Source organism: Coregonus clupeaformis, chromosome 6, assembly GCF_020615455.1.
Source record: "Coregonus clupeaformis isolate EN_2021a chromosome 6, ASM2061545v1, whole genome shotgun sequence".
Taxonomy (NCBI): domain Eukaryota; kingdom Metazoa; phylum Chordata; class Actinopteri; order Salmoniformes; family Salmonidae; genus Coregonus; species Coregonus clupeaformis.
The window spans coordinates 17,766,406-17,781,872 of record NC_059197.1 but is presented as its reverse complement, the minus strand read 5'-3'; the positions used below and the strand labels follow the sequence as shown (position 1 = coordinate 17,781,872).

At 44.3% G+C, this 15,467-nt stretch overlaps 1 protein-coding gene across 2 annotated transcripts in view; it reads left to right on the top strand.

Annotated features, from left to right (window-relative positions):
• The window catches only part of LOC121567775 (protocadherin Fat 3-like), a 198,520-nt gene extending 184,315 nt beyond the window's left edge, over positions 1-14,205 (top strand). The window contains exons 24-30 of one of the 2 annotated variants that reach the window (XM_041878044.2): positions 1,383-1,536; positions 4,808-5,081; positions 5,471-5,921; positions 8,012-8,125; positions 10,260-10,319; positions 11,644-11,679; positions 12,816-14,205. In XM_041878044.2, coding sequence (XP_041733978.2) covers positions 1,383-1,536; positions 4,808-5,081; positions 5,471-5,921; positions 8,012-8,125; positions 10,260-10,319; positions 11,644-11,679; positions 12,816-13,513 — 1,787 coding nt within the window. In that variant the 3' untranslated portion in view covers positions 13,514-14,205. The remainder of the gene's footprint in view (positions 1-1,382; positions 1,537-4,807; positions 5,082-5,470; positions 5,922-8,011; positions 8,126-10,259; positions 10,320-11,643; positions 11,680-12,815) is intronic. The other variant, XM_041878045.2, reaches the window with a different exon arrangement.
• The last annotated feature ends 1,262 nt before the right edge of the window (positions 14,206-15,467 follow it).

The window sequence follows — 15,467 nt, the reverse complement described above, 5'->3', positions numbered from 1 at the left end:
CCTGTGTGTGTGATGGAGAGTGATCGTGTGTAATGAGTGTGTGTGTAATGAGTGCAAGTGTGTGAGTGATGGAGAGTGTAAGTGATGGAGAGTGTGAGTGATGGAGTGTGTGTGTGATGGAGTGTGAGTGTGTGTGTTTGATGGAGTGTGTGTTTGATGGAGTGTGAGTGTATGTGTGTGTGTGTGATGGAGTGTGAATGTGTGTGTGATGGAGTGTGAGTGTGATGGAGTGTGAGTGTATGTGTGTGATGGAGTGTGAGTGTGTGTGTTTGATGGAGTGTGTGTTTGATGGAGTGTGAGTGTATGTGTGTGTGTGTGATGGAGTGTGAATGGGTGTGTGAGTGTGAGTGTGTGTGATGGAGTGTGAGTGTGTGTGATGGAGTGTGAGTGTGTGTGTGTGATGGAGTGTGAGTGTGATGGAGTGTGAGTGTGTGATGGAGTGTGAGTGTGTGTGATGGAGTGTGAATGTGTGTTTGTGATGGAGGGTGAATGTGAGTGTGATGGAGTGTGTGTGTGAGTGTGATGGAGTGTGTCTGTGTGTTTGTGTGTGTGTGTGTGATGGAGTGTGTGTGTGTATGTGTGATGGAGTGTGAGTGTGTGTGTGATGGAGTGTGTGTGTGATGGAGTGTGTGTGATGGAGTGTGTGTGTGTGATGGAGTGGGTGTGTGATGGAGTGTGAGTGTGATGGAGTGTGTGTGTGTGTGTAATGAGTGTGAGTGTAAATGTGCGTGTGATGGAGTGTGAGTGTGTGTGTGTGTGATGGAGTGTGTGTGATGGAGTGTGAGTGTGATGGAGTGTGTGTGTGATGGAGTGTGAGCGTGAATGTGCGTGTGATGGAGAGTGAGTGTATGTGTGATGGAGTGTGTGTGAGTGTGATGGAGTGTGTGTGTGATGGAGTGTGAGTGTGAATGTGCGTGTGATGGAGTGTGTGTGTGATGGAGTGTGAGTGAATGTGTGAGTGTGTGTGTGATGGAGTGTGAGTGTGATGGAATGTGTGTGTGTGTGTGTGTGTGTGTGTGTGATGGAATGTGAGTGTGTGTTTGATGGAGTGTGAGTGTGATCTGAATCTTCTGTGATGGTCTGAATGCTTTGTTCAATTATAGCACTACCCCTGTATGCAGAATACTTCATTTAACACACACTTTCCCCCCTTACTAGCCCAGACTCTGCTGATCGCTATTTTATTGAAGAATAATGTACTTACTATGACTGTGATGTGTGGTTGTCCCACCTAGCTATCTTAAGTTGAATGCACTAACTGTAAGTCTCTCTGGATAAGAGTGTCTGCTGAATGACTCAAATGTACATTTACTTAATTTACTATTTTCATTTTTTCTCTCCTTTGTCTCTTTTCTCTCTCTCCCTCTCTCTCTCTTCATCAGGTTTTGCCTGTAGTTGCAGTCTCCAGTACACTGGGGGGCGCTGTGAGACAGAGATCACGGCGTGCGTTCCCAACCCCTGCCACAACAGCGCCGTGTGCAAAGCCATCGGCAGCGCTTTCCTCTGCAGCTGCAGGAGCGGTTTCAAGGGCACCACGTGAGTTACTATCAAACTAATGACCACACTGTAAACATACAGTATACACGCCAACACACTCCTGTCCTGAACACACACCCATGGAGTTGACTATCTCAGACACACAGAATATGACAGACACAACCACACCCTTTAACACACACACACACAGAGAGACACATAAACACCCACCTTTTAAATGACCTGTTTGTTTTAACGGGTTCAGCTTCCTACTGGCCCAAGTAGTGGATATAATATAAGGTATGTCATAAATAACTTCACTGTAAATGCAATGCCTCATAATTTCCACTAGGTGGCAGTATAAACCAGCTTTTCTCTACAGTGATAGGCAGATGAGTAGAAGAGGCAGAGCCCCCAAGCTGCCTGCAGCCTGTAAGATTCATTCAAAGAGTTGAAAGAGAAAAAAATATGACATTTAATTCTGCTTGTCTCCTTCTCTCCAGGGGTTTAGGGGTGTTCCACTGTGTTACATTAGAATATATTATGCCTCAGAAATCAAGGCTACAGGCAGTCAATCAATCAATCAAATGTATTTATAAAGCCCTTTTTACATCAGCAGATGTCACAAAGTGCTATACAGAAACCCTGCCTAAAACCCCAAACAGCAAGCAATGCACATTTAGAAGCACGGTGGCTAGAAAGGAAGAAACCTTGAGAGGAACCAGGCTCTGAGGGGTGGCCAGTCCCGTTCTGGCTGTGCCGGGTGGAGATTATAACAGTACATGGCCATTAAGGCCAGATTTTTATTCAAGATGTTCAAACGTTCATAGATGACCAGCAGGGTCAAATAATAATCACAGTGGTTGTAGAGGTTGCAACAGGTCAGTACATCAGGAGTAAATGTCACTTGGCTTTTCATAGCCGGGCATTTAGAGGTTGAAATAGCAGGTGCAGCAAAGTCACAAGGTCACTAATTCAAAATCAAATCAAATGTTATTTGCCACATGCGCCGAATACAACAAGTGTAGAACTTACAGTGAAATGCTTACTTACAAGCCCTTAACCAACAAGGAAGTTTTAAGAAAAATAAGTGTTAAGTAAAAAATAGATAAGTAAAAAATAACAATTAACAAATAATTAAAGAGCAGCAGTAAAATAAAATAACAGTAGCGAGGCTATATACAGGGGGTACCGGTACAGAGTCAATGTGCAGGGGTACAGGTTAGTCGAGGTAATTTAGGTAATATGTACATGTGGGCAGGGTGTAATAACACTTATACACTTTTCTTACTCGCTGAAACACGCACGCGCACACCAGCAGCTTGTGTTCCATGATCGAAGCCATTTTAATTTCAGATGAGAAAGATCAGGAAAGTCAACCTCGGCGTGTTCGTTATTTGATAGGGAACATAGGAGACTAGGCTTGTTTTTCAATATGCATACTACTGTGCTCCACACTCTCATTCCCGAGTGCGTTCTCCGACCACGTTCTCCTGAGTACGTCCTTGTGAGGATGAGAGTGTGGAGAACGGATAAAACAATACATTTGAGAAGCACTCGCACTCCCCTTACTGTATTACCTCACACTTCACCCCCCTGTTCACTGAACCTTCTTCCAGCCAGGACAATGGCAACAATAGAGACGAAACAAGATACAGTTGTAGTCGGAAGTTTACATACACTTAGGTTGGAGTCATTAAAACTCGTTTTTCAACCACTCCACAAATTTCTTGTTAACAAACTATAGTTTTGGCAAGTCGGTTAGGACATCTACTTTGTGCATGACACAAGTCATTTTTCCAACAATTGTTTACAGACAGATTATTTCACTTATAATTCACTGTATCACAATTCCAGTGGGTCAGACGTGTACATACACTAAGTTGACTGTGCCTTTAATGATGTCATGGCTTTAGAAGCTTCTGATAGGCTAATTTACATAATTTGAGTCAATTGGAGGTGTACCTGTGGATGTATTTCAAGGCCTACTCAGTGCCTCTTTGCTTGACATCATGGGAAAATCAAAAGAAATCAGCCAAGACCTCAGAAAAAAAACTGTAGACCTCCACAAGTCTGGTTCATCCTTGGGAGCAATTTCCAAATGCCTGAAGGTACCACGTTCATCTGTACAAACAATAGTATGCAAGTATAAACACCATGGGACCACGCAGCCGTCATACCGCTCAGGAAGGAGACGCGTTCTGTCTCCTAGAGATGAACGTACTTTGGTGCGAAAAGTGCAAATCAATCCCAGAACAACAGCAAAGGTCCTTGTGAAGAAGCTGGAGGAAACAGGTAAAAAGTATCTATATCCACAGTAAAAACGAGTCCTATATCGACATAACCTGAAAGGCCGCTCAGCAAGGAAGAAGCCACTCTCCAAAACTGCCATAAAAAAGCCAGACTACGGTTTGCAACTGCACATGGGGACAAAGATCGTACTTTTTGGAGAAATGTCCTCTGGTCTGATGAAACAAAAATAGAACTGTTTGGCCATAATGACCATCGTTATGTTTGGAGGAAAAATGGGTATGCTTGCAAGCCGAAGAACACCATCCCAACCGTGAAGCACGGGGGTGGCAGCATCATGCTGTGGGGGTGCTTTGCTGCAGGAGGGACTGGTGCACTTCACAAAATAGATGGCATCATGAGGAAGGAAAATTATGTGGATATATTGAAGCAACATTTCAAGACATCAGTCAGGAAGTTAAAGCTTGGGCGCAAATGGGTCTTCCAAATGGACAATGACCCCAAGCATACTTCCAAAGTTGTGGCAAAATGGCTTAAGGACAACAAAGTCAAGGTATTGGAGTGGCCATCACAAAGCCCTGACCTCAATCCTATAGAAAAGTTGTGGGCAGAACTGAAAAAGCGTGTGCGAGCAAAGCCCTGACCCACTTTGAATGTGATGAAAGAAATAAAAGCTGAAATAAATCATTATCTCTACTATTATTCGGACATTTCACATTCTTAAAATAAAGTGGTGATCCTAACTGACCTAAGACAGGGAATTTTTACTAGGATTAAATGTCAGGAATTGTGAAAAACAGAGTTTAAATGTATTTGGCTAAGGTGTATGTAAACTTCCGACTTCAACTGAATTAAATGACCCACAAATTATCTGTAAGAGTTTTTAAAGTGCCAACTGAAGTGACAAAGGTTCAGATCTATTGATACCTACATCAAGGATTGTTTTTGGAGTATATAGAGGCAACTGTAAGTCGGACTATCCAAACTGATTACCAAACAAAGTTTTAACAACCCCTCTTTCTCCCCTCATCCCTCTCTCGTCTTCCTTCTCTCACTCCCCTCCTCCGTTCACCCTCTCCAGGTGCGAGGAGGACTTAAATGAGTGTGAGCGGAGCGGAGCCACGGGCGGCGCGGCAGAATGTGAGAACGGCGGTTTGTGTGTCAACACGCACGGCTCATTCTACTGTAACTGCACGGCAGGCTTCGTGGGCCAGCGCTGCGGTCTGCGGCCCGTGGTGGTACCAGACATGCAGGCAGGACACGCCGTGGTGGGGAAAGAAGAACTGATCGGCATTGCTGTCGTCCTCTTCGTCATCGTCACCCTCATCATCCTCTTCATCGCCTTCCGCAAGAAGGTATTTGTATTGTGTTGTTTAATTATTCTCATGTGTTTTTATTTTTACGATGAAATGTGTAAGTTTTATCAAATAATTCAGACTTCATTGCTTTTACAGATGTAGGATCTTAATTTGATCACCCTGTGCTGCGATGCAGTACATTTAAAACTTGTATTGTATTTGAGGTTTAAAAAGGCTTCTGAAGTTTCTAATTTCCACAGAAATGTCAGACTTGAATTTCCCTTAAGAGAAATGTATCAACCCCTACAAAAATGTCCATGAATTATAATCCACATAAAACGTCACATTTCCTGTTGCTGCAGGATTATTTTTCTACCACAGAAACTGGTTTAAGATCCTATATCTGTAATTTTACAAGAAATACAATAAAAACATTTTGGCTCCAGGTGTTCCAGAAGAACTACTCCCGTAACAACTTGACACTGGTCCAAGATCCAGCAACAGCAGCTCTGTTAAACAAGGCCAACGGGGTTCAGTTCAAGACCCTGCGCTGCACGCCAGGAGACCCCTTGAACCTGTACGCCGAAGCGGGGCTCTGTGCCACGGTGATAGGGGGCGGAGCTGGGATGCTCGGCCCACCTCAGGTGCCTGTGAGGCCCATGGCGTACACGCCCTGTTTCCAAGGCGAGCCGCGGTCCACGCTGGAGAAGATGGCGGACGGGAGAGGCGTGGAACACACTGAGATGAGCACCTTCCACCCAGAGTCTCCCAGGATTCTGGGAGGCACAACGCGGAGGGGGGTGGTGGTGTGTAGCGTGGCGCCCAACCTGCCACCTGTCTCGCCCTGTCGTTCCGACTGTGACTCCATCCACAAGAGCCCCTGGGACTGCGATGAGGGTCAGTGTGTGTGCGTGGCTGGCATAGTTATGTGTTAGTGTGATGAATTTGAATATGTTTGTGTGTGGTACAGTCTTTGTTCATACGTGTTTGTTTTTGTGAGTGTCTTGTGTGCATTCACGCATACTGTACAGTCGTGGTCAAAAGTTTTGAGAATTACACAAATATTAATTTTCACAAAGTCTGCTGCCTCAGTTATGATGGCAATTTGCATATGCTCCAGAATGTTATGAAGAGTGATCAGATGAATTGCAATTAATTGCAAAGTCCCTCTTTGCCATGAAAATGAACTTAATCCCCCCAAAAAACATTTCCACTGCATTTCAGCCCTTCCACAAAAGGACCAGCTGACATCATGTCACTGATTCTCTCGTTAACACAGGTGAGAGTGTTGACTAGGACAAAGCTGGAGATCACTCTGTCATGCTGATTGAGTTAGAATAACAGACTGGAAGCTTTAAAAGGAGGGTGATGCTTGAAATCATTGTTCTTCCTCTGTTAACCATGGTTACCTGCAAGGAAACACGTGCCGTCATCATTGCTTTGCACAAAAAGGGCTTCACAGGCAAGGATATTGCTGCTAGTAAGATTGCACCTAAATCCACCATTTATCGGATCATCAAGAACTTCAAGGAGAGAGGTTCAATTGTTGTGAAGAAGGCTTCAGGGCGCCCAAGAAAGTCCAACAAGCGCCAGGACCGTCTCCTAAAGTTGATTCAGCTGCGGGATCGGGGCACCACCAGTGCAGAGCTTGCTCAGGAATGGCAGCAGGCAGGTGTGAGTGCATCTTCACACACAGTGAGGCGAAGACTTTTGGAGGATGGCCTGGTGTCAAGAAGGGAAGCCACTTATCCCCAGGAAAAACATCAGGGACAGACTGATATTCTGCAAAAGGTACAGGGATTGGACTGCTGAGGACTGGGGTAAAGTCATTTTCTCTGATGAATCCCCTTTCCGATTGTTTCGGGCATCCGGAAAAAAGCTTGTCCGGAGAAGACAAGGTGAGCGCTACTATCAGTCCTGTGTCATGCCAACAGTAAAGCATCCTGAGACCATTCATGTGTGGGGTTGGTTCTCAGCCAAGGGAGTGGGCTCTCTCACAATTTTGCCTAAGAACACAGCCATGAATAAAGAATGGTACCAACACATCCTCCGAGAGGAACTTCTCCCAACCATCCAAGAACAGTTTGGTGACGAACAATGCCTTTTCCAGCATAATGGAGCACCTTGCCATAAGGCAAACGTGATAACTAAGTGGCTCGGGGAACAAAGCATCGACATTTTGGGTCCATGGCCAGGAAACTCCCCAGACCTGAATCCCATTGAGAACTTGTGGTCGATCCTCAAGAGGCAGGAGGACAAACAAAAACCCACAAATTCTGACAAACTCCAAGCATTGATTATGCAAGAATGGGCTGCCATCAGTCAGGATGTGGCCCAGAAGGTAATTGACAGCATGCCAGGGCGGATTGCAGAGTTCTTGAAAAAGAAGGGCCAACACTGCAAATATTGACTCTTTGCATAAACTTAATGTAATTGTCAATAAAAGCCTTTGACACTTATGGAATGCTTGTAATTATACTTCAGTATACCATAGTAACATCTGACAAAAATATCTAAAAACACTGAAGCAGCAAACTTTGTGAAGACCAATACTTGTGTCATTCTTAACTTTTGACCACGACTGTATATTCAAATGTATGTTTGTGTGATTGAGTATCCCTCTTTTCCAGGAACCCTTGAGGGGGGAGTGCGTTGTTTGTTCAATTTCCATATTCATATTACACACAACTACACTCAGAGAGTATCACGTTCAGTTTATCAAGACCATCCTAATTATGAGCTGGCTTTGATTCCCAAATCCAAAGTGTGTGTGTGTGGTACCTCTAGCTCTCCTTGCCCGCATTGTTGTCACTGGAGCCGAAGTGTGTGTGTGTGATTTGTGCCACAACAAAGACAGCCCTAGTACTAACGAGCCTGTTTTCTCCTTCTGTGACTAACCTCGCAGAGGGCCAACTCTCCCTGGCCTACTCCCACCGCCGTCCTAACCTCTGACACCCTGACCTCTAACCTCTGACCTCTCCCTGCAGGTAAAATGGTAGATATGGGTGAAGAGATGACCTGTTTCTCAGGGAGCAACAAGGGCAGCAACTCTGAGGTCCAATCACTGAGCTCCTTCCAGTCCGACTCCTGCGACGACAACGGTAAAACACGCCCCTCCTTTCTCGTGCCTCTTTCTGGCCACAACCATAACGACAGTGAGCTAGTCTGCCATCCAGTTCGATAGCAACCCTTAACTTAGTCCTGTCTTCCCCTAACCCCCTATCATAACCCTTTGCTGTCGGCAGATTCAGAGGAACCAGATACTGTATGTGAAAGCAATATGGCTGAAGCTCCCTAAAGCAAATCGGATGAGGTGACGCCGTCACCATATTGCGTCAATAACAGTTAATTTAGATCAGCAAACGCCGAAGAGATAGGGGACTAGGGGAGGAGTCGGGGGTGGTTTGATGTTAGAGCATTAAAAGAGATGCTGTGATTAACAATAACTATGGGAACCCTGGAGTGTTTATTGTTTCCTAAAGCCCTCTCTCCTAAAGCCCTCTCTCCTAAAGCCCTCTCTCCTAAAGCCCTCTCTCCTAAAGCCCTCTCTCCAACAGATACATTTACTCCTGCTGTGTTATAAAAGTGTTTCAGGAAAACTATTTGTTATCCAGTGTGTTAGTTTGTTTTTCCTCAAATCATGGTGATTTATTGTTTGATTTATGTGTTTCATATAATTTGTTCATGTTTGGAAGTTTTTTTCTTATTTTCTTATTTCTTTCTTTCTTTATTGAACCTTTATTTAACTAGGCAAGTCAGTTAAGAACAAATTTTTATTTACAATGACGGCCTACAAAAAGCCAAAAGGCCTCCTGTGGAGACGGGGGATAAAAAATAAAATAAAAAATATAGGACAAAACACATAAAGACAAGAGAGACACCACAACACTACATAAAGAGATACAACACTACATAAAGAGAGACACCACAACACTACATAAAGAGAGACACCACAACACTACATAAAGAGAGACACCACAACACTACATAAAGAGAGACACCACAACACTACATAAAGAGAGACCTAAGATAACAACATAGCATGGCAGCAACACAACATGGTAGCAGCACAAAACATGGTACAAACAGTTTTGGGCACAGACAACAGCACAAAGGGCAAGAAGGTAGAGACAACAATACATCACGCGAAGCAGCCACAACTGTCAGTAAGAGTGTCAACGATTGAGTCTTTGAATGAAGAGATGGAGATTAAACTGTCCAGTGATTAATCCATTGATTTTAATCCAGTGAATTTCCACACCTGTCAGATTGTTGTTTTAATTTGGAAGTGACAGTATGCACACAGACAGACAGACAGCTGTGTTATGTTGTGTTGACTTGTCATCGTTTCATCATCACGAATTCAAGCATGTCTTTCTATGGTTGTAGTCGTTGATACTGCAGCTCTAATTGTTGGCAGAAGCCAGTTCAGGTTTTAGGTGGTTGTTTATGTGTTGTGTTTTTTTTTTTTTTTTGTTATGTAACTTGTGCTGTGTTGTTGTGGACTTTGTGGCGTTTTGGTATTGGAAAAAAGTCCGTAGTAGTTATTTTTACTTTGAGAGTTAGCCTATAGATCGTCGTTTCTGGATAAACATGGTTCACTCAGATCATTCTGCATAAATCACTGATATCACCATGGTGAATCTACATAATCATAGTGTGTTGCTACTATGTACTACACTACATAACTGACATGCAATGTTGACATATCAACATTGATGCTTCATTCATTCATAATTAATGGAACTGCTTTACTGTCAGTCAAGATGATCACATTTCACATAATATCTGACTGTGATGCTAGCCAATCAGGCCACAGAACAATTTGAAGCGGACCAATCAGTTCGGACGACCGCTCCAGTGGATGTGATGTGATTGGATGTCATTATTATGTTCATTCCATTTTCTTTCTCGATTTGGTTGTTGTTTTTGTAATTATCTGATTTTCATTTAATGTCTTCAAAACATAATTTAACAGTCTAGCTCTCGTCTCTCTGAGTTCTCCTATGGGGACAGCCGAAAACTCCTTTTAGGTACTAGATAGCTCCTTTTTTTCTAAGAGTGTAGGTCTTCTAAGTCTGGTTCCATGTGTAGCTTTTGATCAGACACCTCCCATGTTACACACCTCTAGTGTTGATCCCATCTTCAGCCAATAGTAGCTCTGCTTCCTGGGAGCCTGTTGTCAACTTCCTGTGTCTCAAACCGTGTCTCCTCCCTCTGCTTCTCTTCAACAAGCCTCCATAGTGACTGTCATTCGACTGGTCAATGATGCAGTCGACACTATTGAAAACGAAGGTACCGTGTCTCATCCACCCTTCTCTCTCTCTATCCTTCTGACGTTCTCTTTACTTCTCCCGGTACTTATCTCTCTCTCTATGAGATGCCATGCCAGTGTTATCCATGACAATACCATGACTGTGCCGTTGTTTGAAGATCATGTACTTCAGCTATGATGTAAAATACATGGCTTGTATGTAATGTAAACTCAATGTACACACACATACTGTAGGCTTTATATTTTCAGTACACATCAAGTACCTAGCTTACATGGAACCCATGTGTTGAGGTGTCAAGCCTCAACACACACACACACACACACACACACACACACACACACACACACACACACACACACATCAGGGGTTCATGGGGGGGCTGACAAAAAGGCAGTGGTGGAAAAAGTACCCAATTGTCATACTTGAGTAAAAGTAAAGATACCTTAATAGAAAATGACTCAAGTAAAAGTGAAAGTCACCAGTAAAATACTACTTGAGTAAAAGTTTTTAAGTATTTGGTTTAAAATATACTAAAATATCAAAAGTAAATGTAATTGCAAAAATATACTTAAGTATCAAAAGTAAAAGTATAAATCATTTCAAATTGCTTATATTAATTAAGCAAACCTGACGGCAACATTTTCTTGTTTTTTTATTTATTTACAGATAGCCAGGGGCACACTACAACACGCAGACATCATTTACAAATGAAGCATTTGTGTTTAGTGAGTCCGTCAGATCAGAGGCAGTAGGGATGACCAGGGATGTTCTCTTAATAAGTGTGTGAATATAACCATTTTTTGTCCTGCTAAGCATTCAAAATGAGTACTTTTGGGTGTTAGGGAAGATTTATGGAGTAAAAAGTACATTATTTTCTTTAGGAATGTAGTGAAGTAAAAGTAGTGAAAAAATATAAATAGTAAAGTACAGATACCCCAAAAAAACTACTTAAGTAGTACTTTAAAGTATTTTTACTTAAGTACTTTACACCACTGCAAAAAGTTCAAGGCTGAATCAGTGTTACTCACAACATGTGCATTGACATATTCCGCATACATAAATAAACTGACATATTCCACATACATAAATAAACTGACATATTACACATACATAAATAAACTGACATATTACACGTACATATATAAACTGACATATTACACGTACATAAATAAACTGACATATTATAAATACATTGATATATTACACATTCAGGTGGATGGGAGGAGTAGTGAGAGATTGAGGGAGATAGATAAAAGCCCTCCCCCCAAGTCTCAGATGGTCCGTTCTTAAGCCTCGCAAACACACGCTAAAGCTCTCTCTTCTCCTGTTCTCCCACCTGACAGTGTCAGTCATGGATCAAGGTCAGAGCTACAACAGAGGTGATCCACACCATTCTCTTCATCTCTCTCACTCCCTTTACTTCTCTTGCCCTCTTAATCTCCCTCTCCCTCTCTCACTCTCCCTCTCGCTCACCCTCTTCTCATTCTCCGTCGCAGCTCACTGTATTTGTGTGATTTGTTGCTCCTAGCCCCCTGCCAACACACACACAACCCAGCATGCGTTATCCCCAGGCACAGTGTTGTTGTGCTGACTGAGCAGCCCTGATGCAACCTTGGAACGTTGCCTGGGTGGAGAGGCTTCGCTCATCTCCCATGACAACCACTCACTCTCCAACGCGCCTCGTGGCCGTTCCTCCTCAGTTTGGCCAATTTTCGCTTTTATTTGCTGTCACCTGCTGCCTGTGACATGTGATGTTTGATCCTCTCACTGCATTGCATTTGCATCCCACCTCCGAGCGTGTTGTTTAGTTTTTACTCCATTTGACTGATGTTACTGCTTTTAATTTGACTGATGTTACTGCTGATGTTACTGCTTTTAATGAGTTTGTCCTTGCTGACGTTGCTTTGTTGAGATTTGTTGTTTGAAGCTTTTCTTGAACCTGTCAGGATGGATTTAACTTTTTAGTGCTTCTCACTTTGGTTTTATAATTTCCTTTGATGCATGTACTGTCTGTCTGTCTTACTGTCTGTCTGTCTGTCTTTCCGTTCTTTGTTTTTGTTTTGTATTTTACAGTTTAATGCTTTGTGAAATGTTTCCCTTGTTAACATGTGGAAGTATGTCAAGCTGTGATGTGATTGTTGACGTTGAATGATCCCATCGGTCAGTAACCTCTGACCTCTCACCATGGCTTGGCTGTTCCGAAGTGCCACCCTTACTCCTTCTGAACCCTGACATGATGTGACCTTTTGACCTGTGACCACTGACCTGACATTCCCAGGCCTCCCTCCTGCATGTTGTGGTTGACGTCTAACTGTGTTTTTGTTGTCTACAAGCATGCCCGATGGACCTCTGCAGACAGACTGTAGTTGTCCACTAACATGCCTGATGGACCTGCAGATTGTAACTGTCCATCGGGCATGTTGGCAGAGATCTAACTCTGAGACAGATTTATTAATTTTTTTTATTTATATTGTGTCTGCTAAATGTGATCTAACTCTGTCTCTCCCTCTTCCAGCATATCACTGGGACACGTCTGACTGGATGCCCAACTCAAGGCTGCCCGACATCGAGGAGGTGCCCAGTTACGAGGCCAGAGGCCTGGGGGGCCACGGAGACATGGTTGCCTCAGCCTCCCGACTGGGGGGCAGCTCTCGCCTGGGGGGCAGCGCCCGGGAACTGGAGTCAGACTACTACCTCGGGGGCTACGACATCGACAGTGACTTCCCCCCTCCTCATGAGGAGGAGTTCCTGACCCAGGACCAGCTCCCTCCTCCCCTCCCCACTCCCCTGGAGGAGTACCAGGAGCACCCCTACGACACCTTGCCCGCCACCCAGCCTGCCTCCAAGGAGAGCACCCTGAGTGGGAGTGTTAGTGGCAGCACCGGACGCCACAGGTCCCCCCGCCCACACTTCCACCCCAGCCAATACCTGCCCCCACACCAGCTGCCTTTGGGGGAGGCGGGGCAAGGCGGGCCAGGAGGGGAGGAGTTCAGCACTTTTGTGGGTGGGGCGATCACGCCGGGAGGCGGGGACATGGATGATAATGTGTCGCTGAATATGAGGTTGTCGGTGGACGCGTCATCAGCCTCGGACGTGTCGGCGCCCTGTGGCTTTGACGACTCGGAGGCGGGCGGTAGTGACTTTGACAGTATGGATGAGCTCCACCAGAGGGGGACACACACCGTAGAGATGCAGCAACAGACTGAGGTCTGACTGGACCCCACCGTGGGGTCAAGGAGAGTGGCTAGGGGACGGGGTGGGCAGGAGAGCAGGACAGAGACTGCTGGGGTAGGAAGTGGACGAGCTGTGGATGCTGTGTCGAGCTGTGCAGATTCCTCTGGATTGAGTAATGAAAAATGGAGGTCCTCGCTCAGAGGGGAATGATTGGTGTTTAATGGACACACTGCTAGCTAGTGGCTACATCATCAAAACAGTACACACCCTAACCCTTCAACCACTGCCATTGCAAACACTAACCTTAAACCACTTCACCCATTGCAGGCTTTATCCTTAAACCACTTTTCCTCATTTCAAGCCACTACCATTAACCATGACCCTTTAGCCACTACCCTTAAGCTAATACCAAGCCACACGCAATGAAAAGCAATGTGTTTTGGAGCATTAGTACCTAAAGCTGGCCATCATCATAGCCACTACCCTAGAGTGTTATACTCTTCCATAGCGAGGAACAGGGAGCCTACCAGATATGTTGAGTAAGTATGAAAACAGGGTAAGAATGTGAATAAGAAAGATTAAGTTGAAAAACATACAAACTTTTAAGAGACAAGTGCAGAGAAAATGGATGAGCAAGTGCAGAGAAAATGGATGAGCTAGTGCAGAGAAAATGGATGAGCAAGTGCAGAGAAAATGGATGAGTTAGTGCAGAGAAAATGGATGAGTTAGTGCAGAGAAAATGGATGAGCTAGTGCAGAGAAAATGGATGAGTTAGTGCAGAGAAAATGGATGAGCTAGTGCAGAGAAAATGGATGAGCTAGTGCAGAGAAAATGGATGAGCTAGTGCAGAGAAAATGGATGAGCTAGTGCAGAGAAAATGGATGAGTTAGTGCAGAGAAAATGGATGAGTTAGTGAATAAAGAAAAGGTGAAGAATGTTTGGGGAAAAGAAAAGAAGACATTATTGTAATTGAACGGTCAGTACTGTGATATGGCCTTCTCTTTTCCCCAAACATGTGATTGTTTTTAGCTGCACACAGCTCCCCTGTCCCACCTCTCACTATACCTGCTCACCCACAGAGGCCCAAAGGACTTCTCACTAACCAGGATTCAGGGGGGACAGAATTTAGCCTGTACAGAATTTGTGAAATAGAAATGAAAGAAGTTGGCCTCCCGAGTGCCGCAGCGGTCTAAGGCAATGCATCGCAGTGCTTTAGGCATCAATACAGACCCGGGTTCAATCCCAAGCTGTGTCACAGCTGGCCGTGACCGGGAGACCCATGAGGCGGCACACAATTGGCCCAGTGTCGTCCGGGTTAGGGGAGGGTTTGGCCGGCCGGGATGTCCTTGTCCCATTGCGCTCTAGCGACTCCTTGTGGCGGGCCGGGCGCCTACAAGCTGACTTCGGTTGGCAGTTGTACAGTTTCCTCCAACACATTGGTGTAGCTGGCTTCCGGGTTAAGTGAGCATTGTGTCAAGAAGCAGTGCGGCTTGGCAGGGTCGTGTTTCAGAGAACGCATAGCTCTCGACCTTTGCCTCTCCGAAGTCCGTACAGGAGTTGCAGCGATGGGACAAGACTGTAACTACCAATTGGATATCACGAAATTTGGGTAAAGGTTTTTTAAATTTTTATGTGAAGAATATTTTGTATTTATTATTATCCACTCTAAGAATGCCATTTGGATTGATGTGAAATATGTTTCTTATTACCCTTAGTCCAGACCTCCTCCCCTGAAATCAGGCCTGTGACGCCATGAGAGTTTACCCATGCTTCTGTCCCACCACATGCTAAACTGCTATCCTGCCTCTCTCCTTTGGGGCCAAGTCATTTTGCTTTAATGATGATATATGATCTTTATTGTTTTGCACTAGTATCTTTAGATTTTTGGTTTTGATGATTATTACATGAAACGTGCTATATTATTGAAATCCTCCAAAGGACATTAGGATGATATGTAATTCTGGACCAGTTACATTAGTATAATAAGCATTGA